The following is a 22,008-nucleotide window of genomic DNA, read 5'->3' as shown; positions in this document are numbered from 1 at the left end:
CAAGCACAGACATTTCAAATCTATGCCAGAGAATGCCCATATTATGGACATGGATATATTAAAAGCCCTGCAGTGCTCTAAACCCATATATTGTTAAAAGAACAGCAGGATGGAGAAAATCAGAGGTGAAATAATGATTTTAGCTGAAGAAGCTTATATTATTCTAAAGCAAAAAAAAAAAAAAAAATCTAAAAGGCATTTGATAACTGATAAAATGGCCAAGAATAATTCCCCACCAAACCATTCATACAAACAGCTATGCTATGATTTGTTTCAAAAGAACAGATTTAAAGACCTAGGCATGTCGTTATGCACTGGTACCACACAAAGCTTTTTCCCCCCAGTGAAATGTAATCTTCTGTGCGACCATTGTGAAAGGGATTCTCACTTAGGTCATTCAACAGGAGAATACCTTTTCAGGAAAGTTATAGTCGCTTTTAAAAGCCTGGAATCCCAGTTATATATCTATGGTGGTTTATGATGCATGTAAGACAGCTTGAGGTTCATTTTTCAGACCGGAAAGGGTATGAATGAATCCAGCAAACTATTAAAAAACGAGCTATAAAGTCATACAAAGTTTCAGTATATAAAGAAAAAATGACTGAAAGGAAGGAAAAATGAGACCAGCAGGAGCTGGGGCAGAGCAACGGGAGCTCAGGAGCTCACCCCCATTGCATGCAAACGCTTGCATCCACCGCTGGCTTAAAAGCTCTGAGTAGTTATCAAATGGAACCAAGGCTTGTGAGGTAACTTTTCCTTTTGCAACAAATTCCTTTTTTTCAACTGAAGGAAGACAATTACATATTTAAAGGCTGGGTAGCTGTAGGAGACAACTATTGCTCATGGGTTTGGAAACTGACTTTACTCCTGGAACCATAAAATTGTTGTGTTGCAAAGTACCCCAAGGGTCATCTAGTCCAGCCCCCCCTGCAATGCAGGAATCATATCTAAATCATTCACATGCTGCATCATTGCACTTGCTGTTCTAATATTGTTGCAGTATAAAAGTGGTTAAATGTTGTAAGAAACAAGTACAACAAGAAATTTCAGGGCTATTTTAATTTCTGGAAGGAAAAATACTGTAAAACATATTGGGCAAGACTGCATGTGGGCCATTGTGTAGATAAACCCCCTTAACCCCACAGTTTCCATGGAGACAGATACAATCTTTTGAGTTTTGCGGAAAGCTACTTGGATGCTTATGGCATCCCAAGGAATTTTCTTGAGTCAGGATCTGCACCAGAGCAAACAAGATGTTTCTTGTTGCTGTCGTCTACAACTGAACAATCTTTGAAACTTGGCCAGAAGAAAAAGGCTGACCCTCTTCCTCCTGAACTCCAGAGTTCCCCCCCCCCCAGGCTATATCAGATTTTGCTAGACAGTTTCCATGGTTTCATCAAATCCAGTATTGACTACATGAACTACAGTGCTTAGCTAAAATGAAATATATTGCAAACAACGAAGCCCCAGAACAGCAACAACAAAACCCTGTACATGTTACAATTTTTAGCAATATAATACAGTAATGTCATTGCTTAAACTGGGTCTATGTGGGGAATCTTTACATGGAGCAGAACAGAACCAGAAATTCAAACTGCCGCAGGACCACATTTTTAGGACCAGTTTCTGTCAAGCTGAAGGATGCAAACCGATAGCTATTGGCTTGGTTGGGGAAACGGTCTAGTCTAGGATTGCTGTTGTCGTCATTGATTAATTAAATCTGTATACCACTCTATACCCATAAATCTCAGGGGATGTATGCAAATTAGTGGGGTATATTTCCCTCTTTTTTATTTGCTTTTTATTATTAGCTACTCAATAAAACCTATTTTTATTTTAAAATGTGGGGAGAGGGTTTACTGGGTTGTTCTTGTATTTATTTTGATTGTGTATTATGTGTTTTTATATTGTGATTTTATCCTGTGAACTGCCCTGAGACTTGCGGGTATAGAGCAGTATATAAATTTAATAATAATAAAATAATAAAAGTTTTCATTTCAGAAAAAAGCTTTTTTCTCAGTAACCATTTAACTTGCTTGTTGTGTTACTCAAATGTCAAGGCATCATTGTTTGGCTTTGGGGTTTTGGGGGGGGGGTAGGTGGGTAGAATCACTCTGAGCTTTTGTTATTCACCCCGCACCTTAATGCCACACCCTTTCAAAAACAATTTCCCCCAATGAGCAAAGGGTGATAACCAAACGGGATCAGAAAGGCCAAAAGTAGTTGTTGTTGTTTTAAGTGTATCTGCATAAGAAAATGACTGTAAAGGGAGCAGGTTGGGTCAATCAAGGTCTCAACAGTTACCCCAATTCTTATTAGATTTCCCCCCAACCCTTCCTCCTATAAAAGCCCTGGGCAGCTGAGACGGCCAGAAAGGGAAAGAAGAAGATATTCAATTAATATTCAAGATATCCACATAAGAGATAGAAGAAGTGACACATATATAGGTTAACACAAAAATTAATTTAAATTGACCTAGGCATAACCAAGCTCTTCTTCTCCCAGGTATAACAGTCTCACAAATGGTATCATTGGTCTGCAAACTGGAACTACATTCTGATCTGAACAAAGCTCAACTCCCATTGCTTCAGATCATTATACACACACACACACACACACACGTACATGGACATATTGTGATCACCTGACTTTGCTCTTCTATGACAATTTCACAACAGAGATATTCTGTGTTCAAGAAAATTCACATGTGATAGATCTCAGGTGAAGAGAAATAACTCTCAGACTTGAGCTTATTAGTATTTAATGTGAAACTGACCAAAACTTGAAGACTTCTCTCTCCTGCCTCTCCTTTTGGGTACTTAGTAGAAGCCACCCACACATCTCACATATGGAGAGAAAGTGGGACCAAACCACACAGCAAAAACCAACAAAAAACCCAACTATGTATATTCATCTCCACTTTCTGGGCCTCCCTAGGAATGGTTAGGTTCCGTCATCAGTGTAAACAGTTCCCTAACATGGCTTCCAGATGTTTCATCTTGTGTGACTTTAAAAATGCAAACCTAAATGATTAAAAATAGGTATTAAAGATGATAATGGGTGCCACTAACCACTGAATGGCTTGATTACAGATGAAAACACAACTCCACTGAACAGTTGCTAGCAATCAAGAGTCCCCCACACTGATTCTGTAAAGGCATCAAGAGATTCCCCACTATCTATTTCCTTTTCTAGCAGTTTTTTTGGACTGAAATGCTGAGTTTAAAGAGCCATTCTGGCCTGAGATGCTGTTTCTGCACAGTACTGATGTGTGGAAGTATTCTTCTGAAATCTCCACAACATGGATAGTTTAACACTCTGTGTCCTCCAGATATTGCTGGACTCCAACTCCCATAAGCCCCATTCAGCATGACCAATGATCAAGGATGATGGGAGTTACTGTCCAGAAACAACAGAGGCTGGGGCACCTTCGCTTAGGCCTGCGTTTTGTGAGATAGACATGAACTGGAGAAACTACAATAAAATCCTTTCTCAGCCACAATGCTCATTTGGGGGTGCCACAGTGGCTCACTTGAGCCCCTTACTGTCTCTCCACCAAACCTATTTTTCATCTAAAAGAATGGAGTGGCCACCCAGTCTTGTGCTCTTTCATATAAATTGAACACTTCATTAACATGCCACAAGATTCACTTCCCCACTGCAAGTCAGGTTCTCCACATTCCTACTTCTCTTTTGAAAATGTTTCTTTCTGCCTCTTCCTTTCTTGCTTTAACATTTCACTGGCATCAGCAAACTCATTATGAAAAATCTCTGCATTACAAAAACAATCATAAGCATCCTAATGCCTACCGAAGCTAAAAATATGAATGATACTTTACTGGCTGGTTATCAACAGCTGCCTTGTCTACACGCTACATTAAACCAAAGTTTAAAATAAACCATGGCTAAATGTGAACAAGCAGTGTTCTTGTGATTGCAACTCAATTATTCCCACAGTGCCCCCCCCCCCCGCTCCTGACTTAAGTCTTTCTTGTTGCCCAAACCTGGGTCCTTGGTTTGTTTGGAGGAAACAAACCACAAATCTGAGCTCTGGTGACATGACAAGTCAGACCACGACTGCTTTCATTTCCAGCACACCCACATAGAAGAGTGGGAGCAGAGCATCCTGGGAACTTGAGCAGTGGACACCACCTGCTCGACTATCAAACCATAGTTTGCTTTAAACTATGTTTTAATGTAACATGCGAACTGGGCCACTATCTGACATTTAAGTTTCCGAGCACAATTCAAAGTGTTAGTGCTGACCTTGAAAGCCCTAAATCAGGGGTCGGTAAGGTTTAGCGGCCATGGACTGGATCAATCACACGGAGATCGTCCATGGGCTGGACATGCGCAGTGCGATGCCGGAAATTGCATCAGCGCATGTCCGCGGTGCCGGAAATCACTTCTGTGCATGCCCAGACGCCGAAAATCGTGCCTGCGCAGAAGTGATTTTCAGCATCTGGACATGTGCAGATGCAGTTTCTGGTATCTGCGTGTGCGCAGATGCCATTTCTGGCACCACTCAGCGAATCCCCGCGCCTTGCAGGTGGCTCGTGGGCCGGTAAAACGGTCTTCATGGGACGGAGGTTGCCGACCTCTGCCCTAAATGGCCCGAGTCCTGTATACCTGAAGGAGCGTCTCCACCCCCATCTTTCAGCCCGGACACTGAGGTCCAGCTCTGAGGGCCTTCTGGTGGTTCCCTCTGTGAGAAATGAAGGTACAGGGAACCAGGCATAAGGCCTGTGGGACGCCTTGATATCAGATGTCAAGGAAATAAACAACTATTTGACTTTTAGAAAACATCTGTAGGCAGCTCTGTATAGGGATCTTTTTAATGTTTGAAGTTTTACTGCATTCCTAATATTTTGTTGGGAGCCTCCCAGAGTGGCTGGGGCAACCAAGTCAGATGAGCGGCATATAAAAACAAGAAGAAGCAGTCTTATGAAGTGAGAAAAGAGTTCATTATTAGCTTATGAAATTTGTGCTTTTTCTGGCCAATGAAAATTCAGGCATATTTTACTATTTTACATTTCCTAGACAAAGGCCAGCAGAATCTTTAAATAACTATACGTTCCAGTCAAATATACAGATGAACCGAAGTGAAATCCAGATTGAGAAAAATGTGTTATTTACTTACTGAGTTTCAGTTCCCAGCAGGAGTTCAATCTTCTCTCCTGCATGGTTGTTTAGGACAGTTAATCTGAAGAGGTGATTTGCAGAAGTCTGCCGAGAGTAAAGAATAGGTGTGCTGTTTTTTACAGGGGAGGAATTCAGCTCTTCGCTGTCACACTGTTCAACTAACAGTTGATCCCTTAAGGAATAGTCTGTGACATTGTAGCTCTCTTCACTGCAAATACAAAAAGCAGGCAGAAGAGACAGACAATTGCTTAGAATCAAAACGCTACTAAATGCACCAGGAAGTCATGTTCTGCAATAAAGCCAATTTCACATTACAGTCCATTGCACATAATTATTCAGACATTTTCAGCCTTTCGGTAAAGGAAGAAGGAATACACACGTTTGAATATTTACAAAGCACCTGCTTGTCAAGAAGACAAATGAAGTTAATACTTAAGCCCGGGGGGGGGGGGATACATTCAATGATAAAGTTTACATGTATTTGATGTTCTTTTGGTGTCAAAGGTTTTCCTAACTTTGTTTTAATTGTAGGAAAGGATGAGACTAAGCTAATGTAAAAAGAAAAAAGGGGGGAGGATGAACCGCAGATTTTCCTGAGTTATTATGGGACCGAGCTGGGACCGAGCAACAGGAGCTCACCCCGTTGTGGGGATTCGAACCACCAACCTTCTGATAAGCAAGCCCTAGGCTCTGTGGTTTAACCCACAGTGCCACCCACGTCCCATAAGGGTCATCTAGTCCAGTGCAAAAAGATTTCAATTTCCTCCCCGTGTGCATTCCCTTTCCAATTCTGCTCCAGGGAGTTGGAGGAACTCCCAGAACAGATTTAGCTGTTCCATCAGTGCAAGCATTTCAGGTTGCCAAATGGAGTGATCCTGCTTTCCCCCCTCTCCCCAGCGTGCTGTTCTGAGGGTTCTCCTAATCCCCTCAAAGTCAATTTAGGGGGCACAGGGACATGTGGGAAGGCGCACTGTGGTAGCAGAAGTCCTTGCACAGATTCATTAGTAGTTTTGGCTAGGAATGAAGACCTCATTCTTTATGGAATACCATTATTATAATTTATGTAATTTCTCCCATATGCAATGATCTTCTGTGATGAGTCTCCATCAGCAAACCCAACACAGCCCACTAAGTATGTGCATGAAAACATGTCTGCAACTATAGATCTAGGCAGGCAGGGAAAGAGGTGGCTTCTCAAAAAGATCCTACCAAATATAGTGGTACCTCAGGTTACAGATGCTTCAGGTTACAGACTCCGCTAACCCATAAATAGTACCTTGGGTTAAGAACTTTGCTTCAGGATGAGAACAGAAATCGTGCAGTGGTGGCGCGGCAGGCTCCATTAGCTAAAGTGGTACCTCAGGTTAAGAACAGTTTCAGGTTAAGAACAGACCTCCGGAACGAAATAAGTACTTAGCCAGAGGTACCACTGCATGTGATAGAAAAGTTATGTTCAAGCTTGGTGGCAGACAAATTTAGCACTGCAAGTTGAAGAATTTTGTTTTTGCTGTGTGTGTTTTTTCACTTGGGGGAGACCAAAGATCCCTAGAAAAGACCCTCAGACTACAGTGGAGAACAGGATGTTCATCTCCAGAACCATGAACTCACACATACACAACAGGATGTGTAATGCCATGAAGCTGAACTGAAACAAATATGAAGAAATGCTTTTGATAAAGCTTCTTTTTAACCAGCGTAGACAAGAGCTGAACTATAATAGTCTATTTTTACACCAATGCAGAACTTGCTACTTGGCGATGTTCAACATAAGTGTCCTTATTCATCTCTTACTGGAACTTGTGGATGAAAGAGATGAAGCAACTTCAAAATGGGCAGTAAAATGCAAGAAGACAATGAAAGAATGAAGTTCTTATTGGATTAATGGATGCACAGCCTTGCTGGCTTTATGTACTGATTGGCAAATGTATTGGCTCGGTTACAGACACTGCAATGGTTATTCCCATACAGAAATAATACCAGCCGTTCACATGGTCTTCCACCTGTGACTTATATCTAGTCTTGCGTTTTGCCATAGAATATTCTAAATCGGCTCTAAGAAATCATCAACAATATAAATACACAAGAACACACAAACCTGAACCATGCAGTCTCAATACATCTTATAGACTAAGTAACTATCCCATAATCTTTCCCTCTACAGTTCAATGTGGCATACTGATCACCAAAGTCAAAGATATATTGTTCAAAAAGGCAAAAATAGGTATCTGTATGTGCAGCTCTTCCATGTCCATTAGTTGTTAATTACAGTCAACTGTTCAATAACACAAAATGAAACCCACTGATTTTTATTCCCTTCTAACATACCTAAGACCTGTAATTTCCCCCAAGTCTTAAAGGTATGGTAGCTTCAAACACTTATTGTGAGGTTCACCCCATCCACCCTCCCTGTAATCGATCATACTGTAAATCAAACTGCATCACTTCCAATATAGAGTTTCACTGATTATCCATAACAAGAAAAATGATCTGGATAAAACTGCATTCAAATGGTTATTTTTTTCTGAAGAAAGTAGATTTCCTTTGGAATGAGAGGGCCTAGTTTTCAGAAGGTGGAGTTGGACTGTGTATGAAATGTAAACAAATATATCTATATAATCAATGCCAACTCCCTACTCCCACCCCTCTCAATAACCACTATTATGGGAGTACCTCTGGAGAAGATGACTAGCAGATGTTGTATGAAAATGGATATGGAACAAGAATGAATTCAGCGAGGAGAAAAATATTCCACTTCACTGAAACAAAAGACTTGCATTCTGATGTGCTCCTTATATTCCAGTTTTTATCCGCACACATGCCAAAGAATGCAAGAACAGCTTCTCAAATAAAACACCTTTCCCTTTTATTTATCGTTTCCTGTTTGCTGGGAAGTTCTTTCATCAATAAATGCAAGGATCTGAAATGCGTTTTTGCTACCGATTATTATTTTAAAATATTATTTTTTGTTGCTCTGTTAACTAGGCAAGTCACACTGTTTTAAAAATCCAGGCATCCTTTTAATTGGGAAAGGGCTTTTTAATTATTTCAAATCTCTTCCTGGAGAGTGTAGCAGAAGTTCAGTTTTAGCTGGTAACTGTGGACAGGTAACATTCCAAAGTATTATTTGACCTTTGGCTGGCTTCACATTTCAGAAGTCCAGCTGCATTCCACTGCCAGGATTATCTCAGGAACTGACAAGCCACTAGACAGAGAGAGAATTTTAGTGGTATCCCGAGGGGATTGCAGGCCATGAAGTAAGAATATTTAATAACCATAGCGTCAAAAAATGTATCCCTTCCTTAACTGTGTGTGAACCAATTTGACAGGTATCTGTCTTGCTGTTAATGAGGATGCAGAGCAGCCTGAATGATTGTTTAAAAAAAAACCTGCTGTAAAATATAACTGAGTACATGAGGAAGGGGGGGAATACATAGTGAACCAGGTCGAAAGAAGTATGTTCATACTTCACAGCAGGATTCTTCACCTACATTTCTCTGGAAAATATGATTCTGCATTTGCGTAGCTCTCTGCCCAACATAACCGTCCCTATGGAATTATGCCCCCACCCCGGTTATTAGTTTCCAAGATATTTTTTTTAGAACCCTTTTAAGGATGCTGCTCTTGTGTTCTGGTTCTTTAAAAATCATTATTGAAGAACACTTATAGCCCACTTAATATTTACCCCCCAAAAAAGTGGTGTACAAAATTCAATATGCAAGAAAAATATAGAATCATTTTGCTAATATATTGAAGTTCTCTCTTTGTGTGTGTATATGTGAGTGAGTGATTGTGTGTGAGAGAGAGAAATAATGAATGAATGAATGAATGAATGAATGAATGAATGAATGAATGAATGAATGCTATATTATTTCTAGCCAAACTCTTTGGACAGCCCCACCCACGTATCTTGTTTGCACTATCCTTACTTATCCGTTCATCTTAGCATCCATGTGCAGAGAAACAGTAAATGGGAGCTACTGTAGCTGCCTCTCCAGGTCCCTCAAGGGAGAGAAAGGCAGCTGTGACAGCTGTTCAGTGTCCTATCTCTGGGTCAGGAAGAGTAGATATCACTATTGCAGTTGTTTTCTCCTGTTGATTAAAACCAAGTGAAGACTGCATCCAGCAACCCTCTGCTCATGCAGCAGACTTCCATTTCCAGTTGAGCGACCCTCTGGAGCAAATTTAGGAGGTTTGCAGGGAGAGTAGAGGAAAGGAAAGTCCCATTGTGTGAGCAGTTGTATAGAGTCTCCAAGCTTTGTACTTTCAGGACCAACGAAAGTTTAGTGTGGCAAGTGAGAGATGATGTCACTCACTTTCCTGACATGAATCAATTGCTATTCACTCCAGGTAAGTAGCTAACTTCATCTAATTGTTACAGGTCTCTAACCCTGAAGCCCTAGGGTCCCCGAGAGGGCATCCCAGGGGCAAAAGGAAGCATCAGATTGCTCTGTGTGTGTCTCAAGGCACAGAGAGAGGTCCAACCTCAAAGACACTTTCTTCCAGCTGCTGTGAAAACCTTCATTGACCTATTGGCATTGCGGCGCCAATGTCAGTAGAACAAAGAAGGGGGCAGACCAACAGTGGATCATTTCCCTGGAATGCCCCAAATCAGGGAGATAATTGTGTCAACCTTGGAGCTGGCATAGTGAAGTTCCCTCCCAATGTTCTCTAAGGATGTGGCATCAAAATAGCTTCCATCTCCCTCTGCTTTCCCCACTTTAGTAGTGCAGCCTAAAAATATGAAATCAAAATGAGTCTCAGAGCCATCCCGAATTTATGAAACTATAAAAAATGTGTGTTGAATTAATGACTTTAAAAGAAAACCCGCTGTCTTTCCTCTGTGGCCTTACTTAGGAACAGACATATACAGGTTTGTAACATGAATGTGCATTTTACGCCATTCCAAAGACTCAGGTTAGATAACTAGTACAAATAAAATACCCCATTGAAGTAAGATATAAAACAACAATGCAACAACCTCCAATGCTAACAACAATTGAAGCGGTACTTCTCAAACATTTTGAAATGGAACCTGTCTGTAAACCAACTCAGCCTTTCAAGACCCCATTTATAAACTAACTACACCTTTAGACCCCTATCACATTAGCAGATGACACTGAAAAAGTTTATGTTGTATTTTTTTTTCATTCTTGATGAAACCCCTCTCTTAAAGGGGTCCTACAATAATAGGGTGGTGCTGCTGATTGAAAGAAAGAAAGAAACAAACAAACAAAAATTCTTCATTTCACAACCCACCCAGGAACAAATCATGACCCACAGTTCAAGAAGCACAAGCGTAAAGAACCATCAGAGTATGTCTAATGGTGCATTTTATCTTCTTATAGATGCTTAGTTACTAAACCTGAGTAAATCTCATTGCTCGAATGCCTTTCAGCTTGCTTGCTCAATGTTAAGAGTTACATCTAATTCTTTTAATGATGTTGTCTGGTATGCAAAGAATTTGCAATCTTCTTTAAAATGTACACACAGTATTAACCCAGTGCTAAAAGTGGTCCTATCTACAAGACAATTCTGGCATGTACTAGCAATCTATGGCTGGATTAATTTTCCATCCAATCACCATCACTGGCTGAAGCTTACACCTGTAAGTCCAGTTGAATGCACAGTCCGATTAAGTAGATAAAATATTTTAAAGGAGAGCAGGAGGCTGAAAAAGATGTACAAAGGAACTTGCATGAGTTGCCACGTGTCTTTCAGGCATTACACATGTTCTCTTCTCTTTACTCCCCTGAATGCCCCATACAATGTGCCCTAAATCCATATCTAAAAGAGGGAGAGCAGGCAGCTATTTATCCATTGTTATCTATTTGTCCAGTGCAACAGACTCGTGTATCCAGTGCAGCTCTTACCTTTTCTTTTTTGTGATAATGAGGACATCATTGAAGAGGAAGAAGTACACTTGTTGCTTAGAAGTCCTTTTAGAGAAAAGCCCAGTGTCTTCCACATACGCTATCAATTCACCTCTTTTCACTAGCCATCGGGAAGAAGAAACCAATGGAAATGGCTACAAAGTAAGGAAATTGCAATTAAGCCCCTTGTAAGATTTTGTGGTGTTTTTTCCCCTCCCCCAGAGAGATGCGTGCACATTTATAATAAACTCTGGGCTCCTTCCAAACCTAGAGTTCTGAATAGAAAAGGAGAGGAGGAATGCTCTAAAATAATTCCTGAAATAAGTAGTCACTTCAGCTTTTCAAATACCACAATTAGATCAAACAATTTGTAAATCATGCAATCTGGTTTACATTAAGAACAAAAGGCACCATCATAATGCAAACCAGCCCTGAGGGCTTTGGGGCACTTTGTGGCAGGTTGCAAATTGTAAAAAGAAATAAATATCTAATACCATTTAAAAATAAAATAAAAACAAGCACTCCTAATCAAGAGTTTTCATTTGTCCATGATTAGCAAATGACTCAAAGTTTTCTTCTATATGAGCAAAGTATGTTTCTGATTTTGAGCATAAAGTGTATGCATTTAGGGGAAAAAATCCCAAAGAGTATGGGCAGTATCCCAACTAAACAGTTAGGCTATTGCAGCAACTTTTAGCTGTGCAAAACAGGTTTGCATTCATCATCATTTAAGTGTTGGAGCTGCAAGGAACAAACATGGTTCAAATAGGTTCCCTTTCTCTTCAGACTCTCTGCATGAAAGTTGACAAGCAAGTCTTACCACTGTTAGCTCACTAAGCTACATCCTGGTTGCTCTGTATATTTAGAATTTTAACCAAGGTTAGGAAACAGTCTGGGCGGCACTACCCACTGAAATGGGTTACACGTGATATGCAACTGAGTCAATTTCAGATGGTCTACTTTGAGTAGACTTAAGTCCAATTGTTTTTGAATTATCTGAATATGACTGATATTAGCTATTGCTGTATGTCTGCCCTATGCTCCAAAATTCAAGCTAATTACAATTAAACGGATTTTGCAGTTGTATCACTGTACAAGCGTTTAGCATTGTGTGCATGTTGTTTTAAACACACAACATTAAAGTTCCTTAGCTAGCAAAAACAAACATGCAGAAAGAGAAAACAATTAGTTCTAGGATTCTTTATATTTCACTGAATAGGAATTATAGTACAGTAGTACCTTGGAAGTCGAACGGAATCCGTTCTGGAAGTCCATTTGACTTCCAAAACATTTGTAAGCCAAAGTACGGCTTCTGATTGGCTGCAGGAAGCTCCTGCAGCCAATTGGAAGCCACAGAAGTCACATCAGACATTCAGGTTCCAAAGAATGTTCGCAAACCGCAACAGTCACTTCCGGGTTTGCAGAACCAAAATGTCTGAGTACCAAGGCGTTCGGGATCCAAGGTACGACTGTATATGATTATCTGAGGCAAATGTTCAGGTAAGTGAATGTACATGTTAAAAAACAACAACAACCAATCATTTTCCTGCTTGGTTTGAGTAACTAGACTTCCATCAGCAGATAAGACCCTTGTTCTGCATGCTTCAAGCATCACTGCCGATTTCAGGTATCATCAACTTATTTACCACCTCCTAGAACATCCTATCAACAACTTCTAATTCCCCAGATAATAAACTGAGTTTACACTAGCTGTGACAGCCCATCATTAAAACTAAGCAAAGGTTAAAGTTTGCACAACAGAAGTATGAAGGAAAATATTACACCTTGATTTTGAATTCCAGCTGGGAGTTGATAGTGTACATCATTTCTGTCCTTTCCATTGTTCGAGCACCTTCATTGCAGAGGCGAACCAACTGGGAAAGAAGACATTTTATTCACCTGATGTTATTTATACCCTTTAAGCTTTTTTTGCTTCTCCTTACAGTGCAATATTTTTCAGAGATTCAGAACAGCGGAAAGCAAAGGGGCGGTCAAAGGGATTTGAAAGGCACTTACTTTACAGATAACTTATCACAAATTAGCCTTTTCTGCAAACAATTTATATTTTATTAAAAATAACTGCTGTTCACATCAATTTTGAAAACACCAGGCTATAGCCACCCCTACCATTGCACAATACCCTTTGCCTCTTCACTCACAAACCACAACTCCTTTATGTGTTCTATGCAAAACTTAGAACCCTGATTATGTGTCACCTTGGTAAACATGTTTTCTAGACATTAATATGGGGTAGTAATTTGTATGGAACAATCTTTGACCAGGAATGGGTGGTTCTTCTCTAGAAATATGCTCCCTGGGCTGTTTTCAGGCTTCAAACAGGCTTGCTTCCAGTCTCAAAGCACAGCTACAAGAAAGACAGTTTAGGGACATTTGCCAAGAAGAAATTATGGACAGTTTTAACCTCTCCCACTTGCTGATTTCCCCCTACAAGCACCATGCACCCCCACCCCACCCCACAGCAAGCCACCACATTAGCATTACAAGACAGACTATTTGTCTCATAACATGTAATTCTATCCTCGGTCCTATAAAGAATAGCAGGTAAACATTTGGACACAAAATGTGGGGCATTTAATGGAAAGACAGAAACCGGAGTTGGCATCAATGTGCTCCATACACCCTGAGCTTGACTCAAATATTCATCATTTCATTCTTTGTTCCATGATGTTAATTTATTCTTTTATCTACGGCTCAGACACTCTTGCAATAGGAAACATGGACGAAGCCACAGTGAAATGCCACTGTTACTTTAATATACGGTATGTGGATAACAAAGGGTACATTCTAGTCAATTTTAAGCACCTTGAAGCCCTGCTGACTTAACTTTGGCAGGGTAAGACCTCGAGTAAGGAAACACTGTAGGTTAAAGCACTTCTGCTGTTGCATTACATATAAGCCACATTAGCAAATCACAGCCACTTTTGTGTGTTTTTCAGAAGTCAGTAAGGTTTAAAAAAAGGTAACAAAGCCAAGTACTGTAATCCAGTTCATACGTAACACTAAATTTTAATATGCTATACTACGAGAATGAGCCTCAGGGTCACACATTTCCCCCTCCCTTCTCATCTGCAAGCATGAAAAAGAGACTGGATGCATTGATCCTTGGTTCAAATCAGTGTTTCCAGCTGTTTGTGGACTACACCTCCCATCATCCCTAGCTAGCAGGATGATGGAATTTGTAGTCCCAAAAAACCAGCTGGAGACCCAAGTTTGGGAAACACTCATTTATGCGAACCAGATTTTTTCATTGCATCTGAATAGGAATCATTGGTTTTTTTAAAAAAAAAACTAGCTAAGGAAAAAATCAAGATCCCACTTTAGGCTCCTTCTTGTTCTTTTGAAGCCCCCACCCACTTACCCACAATGCATCTGCAATCATGTATGGTGTCAGGTGTAGGGTGGTGGGGTGCACCAAAATGACCTCGTGAGCCAAATGGGAAGGCCTAGAAGGCCAGGTTTGGCCCACAGGCTATTCCTGATCTAAACTAACTGGTCTGTCCTTGTCAGATGAAGCAACAGCCAGCCATTAGTTTAAAAATGGAAGTGGATACTTTCCCCCCTCTCTCTCTTCTTCCAGTGCAGCCATGAAGTGACTGGAAGCACATGAACCAAAGGCTTGTCCATGATTGTCTTTCATATCGTTATTGTTTAGAACAGGCACCCCCAAACTCGGCCCTCCAGATGTTTTGGGACTACAATTCCCATCATCCATGACCACTGGTCCTGTTAGCTAGGGATGGTGGGAGTTGTAGTCCCAAAACATCTGGAGGGCCGAGTTTGGGGGTGCCTGGTTTAGAATTAAAAATAAAGGTGCCTAATCAAGTTTTGTAATTAATATTGGACATTTAACTAACACCTGCAATACGACTGGTGCCTCCTGAAGACCTTTTTATGCCAACAGGCCTATGCTGTTGTTTAAATTTCTTGATTAGCGTGACATTTTAATGATTAATTTGTATTGTTTTATGGTGTTTTATTGTGTGTATTTGCACACCTCCTTGATATTTTACACAAGTTGGCAGTATGCAAATACCGGTACTTTTATAAATCATGGTGAGGAACAGAAAATGATTTGGGGGGGGGGGGATGGGAAGTTTGTAAGATTTCTCTCTCTCGTTCTTTCCCCCCCTAAAGCAATGAACAAAACTCCTGAACCACAATAGTGTAGGCCATCGACTCACACCGTTTCCCAGATATAGTTCCACAAAAAGCATCATTAAGAAGTATTGATGGCGAGCACTATTGCCTTTGCTAATACTCGCTACAACAGCAATAAAGCAATTGATTTCTCTATACGTCCCTATTATGGCTTTACAGACCGACCCTACCCCATTTTCAGGGGAGAAGGAATCCACCTGGAGCTTCTGCAATAGAAAGCAGTTACGTTGGCAATTTCTATTTCTAGCGATTTTGTGTGTAGGAGGCACATTAAGCTATTTTCTCCCTAGTAGCCAATGAATTCAGTGCAAGTAATGAGTAATTTGGAGAAGATGAAGATAAAGACTTTTAAAAAAGGCCCTAAGGGTATGTTCTGCCTGAGAACTATTTGGCAAACTGTTAGCAAGCCATCAGAAGCATTTTTTATGAGCCAAAGATAAAAGTCAGGCTTATCAGTGATAATTTAGTGACAACCTCACAGGGTGAAGCAGTACTAGGCAAGGAAAATGGAATTTCTTCTCCTCTTTCCTGGTCTGAATTTTATGCACATCACTCTGCTGTCCTGACAGTTAACTCTCACAATATTGCCTGCATAATATTAACTTGCAACATCAGCACGCAAAGCTTGTTCCTCAATAACCGTATCTGAATTAACCAATTTCCACATTTCTCCCCCCACCCCCGTAACATTATTTTTTGCTTTTTGCTTTCTAAATCTCACTGTTTTAAAAAGTGGAAATTTGCCTGCATATTAACAACTTAAGTGCAGTCCAGAATGCACACAGTCTTAGGCAAAGTCCAACTTTAAAAAGTTGAAATGCATTTATGCAAAACATAAAAACCCACCCCTTCTGACGTGTCTATATTCTGATGTATCTATTTTCTTCTTTTCTTTCTTAATGTTTTACTGATTTTGTTGTTATAATAAACAATTAACTATCCCAAAGTCTTCACCCACTGTTCTTACTCCTTGATCCACAAGCAAAATGAGAAGGGAGAAAACGGGGTGGGGTGGGGTGGGGGAAGCTGTGGAGCATTTGCTGAGGCTATATATGAATGAGGAAAAATAAGGTAGATAAAATAAGGTAGAATGAGGAAAAATAAAGTAGAGGAAATAAGGGGATGAAAGGTGAAGCACTGGACTGGGGAATGCATGACAACACTGGAGATAATTGCAAGGCAATTGCGAGATCACAATTAGAACATATGCAATAGTCAGGCTGCATGGAAGAAAGCTCTTCTTTACTAATGCAGCTGTTGGAATCCACCATATTTTGGGTGCCCGTAAGAAGGTAGAAGCGGCTTTGTCATGCTGGCCACATGACCCGGAAGCTGTACACCGGCTCCCTCGGCCATTAATGCGAGATGAGCACCGCAACCCCAGAGTCGGACACGACTGGACCTAATGGTCAGGGGGTCCCTTTATCTTTTTAGAAGGTAATATACCAGTAGCTGAGGCTCTATAAATTCACTCATATACTTCCTAGTAGTGAGTACCCTGGTATATTCAGCGAAACACAGCTTGCAGGAGAGAAACCACACCTCCTTTCAGCGGTGTAACAACCTACACCAGCACCTGGGGCGGATCAAAGTTGTTGAGCTTAAAACAGTCACAAAATGGTGGCAGATCAAGGCAGTTTGGCAAAATCAGCTGGCAATTACTAACATCATATTCTGTTGATATTAACCCATCATTGGAAATTGCTAAATTCTTCACCAGCCTTCTCGTTTTGGAAAGCTTTCATCCTACTAAGTACAGACATTTGCTTTGGAGGTACTGTGACTCAGCCTCCCCAGTGTAGGCAGAATTTGCTGATCCAGGGGATCAGCAACAATGGGAAGCATTTTTCCTTTACCACTGTCACATGCCTCTAAAAATTTCTACCCATCTTCTGCAACTTCTTCTCCCATTCTTTCGTACTCAATTGTACCCTATTCCCCCCCTCAAAGCAGTGCACATTTCTCTCCCCCTCATTCTTTACATTTCCTACCCACTATAAAAACCTCTCACTCTTTTCCTCTTCCTTTTCGTTCTGAGTTCATTTAAAATCATACTAATTACAATTAGTAATGTTAACCTTTAATATCAGTTTCTAATTTTATTTCAACACCTCTTCTGGCTCTTTTCATTCAGAGGAAGGAGAATTTCCTTCCTGCCTCCTCCCGGCTGAACTTTTCTCTCTGCCAAATTTATTCAGCATGCAAGGAGTTTCTGGTGCTGCCACTGGTCCAATTGAAAGGCTGTGACACAGCCAGGGGACTAGTAAAGGCAAATGACAAGACACATGACATGCTGTGGCACTGAGGTCTGCGTGAAAGTGACTCAAGATCCACCGATGGTGGAAATTAGCCAGGTACCAAAATATGAATTGAGTTTTAGATACGAGCCTTGAGCATTGTTCTTTCTCTGGAACAACTGGGACAGACACGAGTCTCAATTATCCTGGGTTAAGCACAGTTCAGAACATTAAAGATTCAGGCCACTGACATTACAACAATGGCATACTGATTAAGTTCAGCATTTCAGCCATAAATAAACCTATGTTAAAAATTATTTACACCAAGCACCATGTTGTTCTCTATTTCCAGCTTTGTAATGGACTTAAAAAAACCCATTAATAGAATTGTCCCATGGAAATGTAGCCGTATGGAACGTATGTAGGTGTTGTGGTCCACAAGTAAGTGTGCATGAATGGGCTTCAGCCGAAACATCAAAAAGCTATACAGAAAGTTTGGACAATGGATACAGAACAGAGAGGATCTAAACCTACCTTGCTTACTTCTTTTAAAGCTCGTTTGCAAGCTTCGTATTTTGGTGACTCTTTGGGCGTTTTCTGGCAAATAGTCTGAAACAAGGAGTAAGCTGGATGTAAATTAAGGTGATAGGGCATTTCAGATTGCATTTGCACAAAGCTGAAAAGTTCAATATTGCAGGGCATGCGTGGGGAACTTCTTGCCCTCCAGATGTTTTTGAAGTGCAACTCCCATCACTTAGTCTGATTGACTAAGGGAAGTGGTTGGACCCCTGGGTGACAAGGGAGTCAAAGGTGGTACTAAAGGAGAATTGCAGAAAAGCTGAATGAACTCTTCACATCTGTCTTCACAATGAAAGATACAGTGCAGACCCCAGTGCCTGAACTAACTTCTGCAGGAAGGGAGTCTGAGGCACCCAGTGGTGACAACAGATTAAGCTCTAGGCCTAATGGAGGAAAGAAAAGCTGGCAAATCACTGGGTCCAGATGGTACCCATCCAGAAATCCTCAAATACTTCCAGTGCCTCTGAATACTACCTGTTGGGAATTGCAGGTGGGGCAGGGTGCTCTTGTGCTCATATCCTGCTTCTCACAAGTATATGGATGGCCGCTGTGAGAACAGGATGCTTAACTAGATGTGCCATTGGCCTGATCCAGCAAACTCTTATGTTCTTACCTCTAACCAGGAAGAAGCCCCCAAACCCCATTTTCAGTTATACTTAACACACCTCCCTCCCTTCCTTTCTACTTCCAAGATGGAAATGCCTCCTTCCCATCCCATGCCAACTCTAACAAGAAACTGATTTCAAGTATTTCATTAGTGAAGCACCAATACATTTACAATTCATAACTTCTGAGATAGCAAATGTAATTCAAAATTTTCTCTTTCTGAGGAACACCATAAAAATAAAAGGAGTCTGATCGTTACATCAACATTTTGTAGACTTGCTTTCATAAGCAAGCTATGAAAACAAAGCAGAACCAAAGCAAACATCCTGCACTGATATGTTTCAAATGACGAGGGGGACGTAGTATGTTTTTTTGTGAGAGAAGCCAAAACGCTACATTAAACAGTTCTCTTGCAGTATGTTGCTTTTACAGGCGGAATGTAGTTCAGAGGATAATGATTCCTGAATTTCTGGCGCACAGACCTGAGCAAAATTAATTACAACAAAAAGGTCTTCATGAATAACAGACCTAGTGCTGATTGGTATAGAGAGTTATGGAGGCAGGAGATCCACCTCCTACTGAGCCACTCAGACCTTTGCAGTTTAGATTTTGCCTCTATCGTTAAGTAGGGACAGTAGTAAAGTTTTTGAAGTAAACAGGGTATCAACTTTGTGAAACACTTGATCCTTTTAAAAGTTTAATGTATTGCCATCACAATTATGCCAAAGCTGAAATTATTGCACAGGCTACTAAATAGCTTCTGAGCTAAGTTCAAGGTGCTGGTACAGGTGTGCAAATCCATATACAGTTCTGATGTCAGAATCAGGCCTTCAGTGTAGCAGCACCTACCTGAACTCCATCCTACTATGTCAGACAAGTGTCTTATTTTGGTACCTGTTGGAGATGGTCCTCTTTTTCTAAACAACTCTTTCTGTTTGCTATATGCAGTAAAAAATTAAATACTCTGAAGTGTCTGGATAAGGATTTATTTAGGGAAACACCTCTCAACGAAACAATTTTTTTCACATCATGTGTTAAGGCTGAAACCCTAATGCGCAGCAATTTATTTAAAAACGGGAACGTTAGCAATTAAGATGACTAAGAACTATATTTTAGATTTCTTAAATTTGACTGCCTTTTACATAAGTTCTCAACAGAGTGCTTTCACAGAAGTAAATTAGTGCTTTCTCCTAATTACATCCTAGTTGATGGAGCATTACTGTAGACATATGACAACTGGTTTAAAATTGACTATTTTTTACTTGAAACTGCTATGAAAACTTCTTTCATATAATTTTCCCTCTTAAACTGAGAATAGTTTTGCAACGTTCAGCTATATAAGCCATTGCTTCAGTATTTTACAAGTAAATACAGTGGTACCTTTGGTTATGAACTTAGTTCGTTCCAGAGGTCCGTTCTTAACCTGAGGTACCACTTTGGGGGCCTCCCACTGCTGCCGCCACCACCACACAATTTCTGTTCTCATCCTGAGGTAAAGTTCTTAACCCGAGGTACTACTTCCAGGTTAGCGGAGTCTGTAACCCGAAGTGTTTGTAACCCGAGGTGTTTGTAACCCAAGGTACCACTGTAATGATATAATAATAATAATAATAATAATAATAATAATAATAATAATAATAAAGTCCCAGCATAAAAATAATTTTGCTGGATGAGGCCAAAGGACTATCTAAGCCGCCACCTTGTTCCCCACAGTGGACAACCAATGCCTGCTTGAGGGCTCTCAAGCAGGTAATAATCTTCTCCTGCTGTTGTTCCTAACTGGTATTGAGAAGCATGGTACATCTGAGCATGGAGTTATGACCAACATGACAAGTAACTATTGATAGTCATCCTTCATCCAAGAAACATCAAATACAGGGACAGAAGTAAGGCCCATTACTAGCAAGAGTGCAGGGAAAACAATGACTGCAATACAACAAACAGTTAATATGCCTAAATCCCAGAGAGGTTGATGGGACCTAGGCTGCCCAGCAGAAAGTCTCCCTCAGACCAGTGATCACATGCCTGAGCAGACATGAGGTGTTAACAATTTCCAATCAGGGCACCTGGTACAATGGACACTCATGCCAAAAATGAATAGGAAAACCTAGACTTTTTCTTAACAACGAAGCAACTGTAAATAAAAGCTGAGCTAAAATGGTGGTGGCGGCAGCCAAACATGGTTTCTAAAACCAACTTTAAATGCAGATAATACAGTTTGAAATATGCCGTTCTTACATCCATCAGCAGTGGAAGTCGCGTGACCCTCTGCATTGGGAGAATGAGGAAAGAAATCATAGGTAAGTTTCTGCATTCTTCTTGGGACTCAATCCGCGACAATACTTCCTTGAATGCTGGATTTGTAGCCCTAACCAAAAAAAAAAAAAAAAAATTTAAAGAGAGAATTAATTTAGAAGTTACTTATGAATCGTATGAATTTTTTGTTCGGTTGTTTGTCAGGTACTTTTCCAGAAACTGTGCTGATGCTTTTCTGTGCCTAAGATTCCCCAACCTCATGTGGACAACGCTGAGCTAGGTGGACCAATGGTCTGGCTCAGTATAAGGCAGCTTCCTATGTTTCTACACACGGAAATACATAATGAAACAGTAGGCACTGCTTCTCCTGTGTCACTGATAGGAACTAAGGAACACAGCAAGATCCCTTACACTGAGCCAGACCATGAGTCCATCGAGCCCTGTACTGTCTACAATGAGTGGCAGATGCTCTTCGGGATTTCAGACAGAGCTCTCTTCCCAGCCCTATCTTTAGATGTCGGAAATTCTATTAACTAGAAACTTGTTCCGGTTTAGTAAAATACAGTTCATTGAAGAACTTTGGAGTTTGCTTTGGCATATTAAGTCAAAATATTATCATCTGAACTCGTGTGTGTGTGTGTGTGTGTGTGTGTGTAATCAATCTCTCAAATCTCCAGTAATAACATTAAATGCAGGATTTGAGCAAAATCAAGATCTCTGCAGCTAGTGCAACCCACCTCCCTCTATGAGTTCTGCTGAGTTCTACAGTGGTACCTTGGTTCTCGAACTTAATCCATTCTGGGAGTTCGTTCAACTCCCGAAACTGTTTGAAAACCAAGGAGCGGCTTCCGATTGGCTGAAGGAGCTTCCTGCACTCAAGCAGAAGCCACGTCGGACGTTCAGCTTCTGAAAAAGTTTGCAAACCGGAACACTTACTTCCGAGTTTGTGGCGTTTGGGAGCCAATTTGTTCAGCAACTAAGCTGTTTGGGAACCAAGGTTTGACTGTATATGGTCCCTGGGACTCTCCTGAGGCTATACTCTTTACTTGCCCTACCTTTCGGCCTCCTTGAGTGTTTTTGCCTGTCTGGAATATGCTGTTGAACTCTTATAATGCTTCTTTGCTTGTCTTGGAATTACC

General features: G+C 40.7%; 1 protein-coding gene across 1 annotated transcript in view; it reads right to left on the bottom strand.

Moving 5' to 3' along the window:
* The window catches only part of ARHGEF26 (Rho guanine nucleotide exchange factor 26), a 64,112-nt gene that overhangs the window by 2,544 nt on the left and 39,560 nt on the right, over positions 1-22,008 (bottom strand). The window contains exons 8-12 of the mRNA XM_033150474.1: positions 20,852-20,981; positions 17,963-18,037; positions 12,797-12,886; positions 11,013-11,167; positions 5,141-5,350 (exon numbers count right to left, since the gene is read on the bottom strand). Of these exons, the coding sequence (XP_033006365.1) occupies positions 5,141-5,350; positions 11,013-11,167; positions 12,797-12,886; positions 17,963-18,037; positions 20,852-20,981 (660 nt within the window). The remainder of the gene's footprint in view (positions 1-5,140; positions 5,351-11,012; positions 11,168-12,796; positions 12,887-17,962; positions 18,038-20,851; positions 20,982-22,008) is intronic.

This window comes from Lacerta agilis, chromosome 5 (assembly GCF_009819535.1).
Source record: "Lacerta agilis isolate rLacAgi1 chromosome 5, rLacAgi1.pri, whole genome shotgun sequence".
NCBI lineage: Eukaryota > Metazoa > Chordata > Lepidosauria > Squamata > Lacertidae > Lacerta > Lacerta agilis.
Note: the sequence above shows the minus strand (reverse complement) of the source record. Positions and strands in the feature narration are given on the sequence as shown.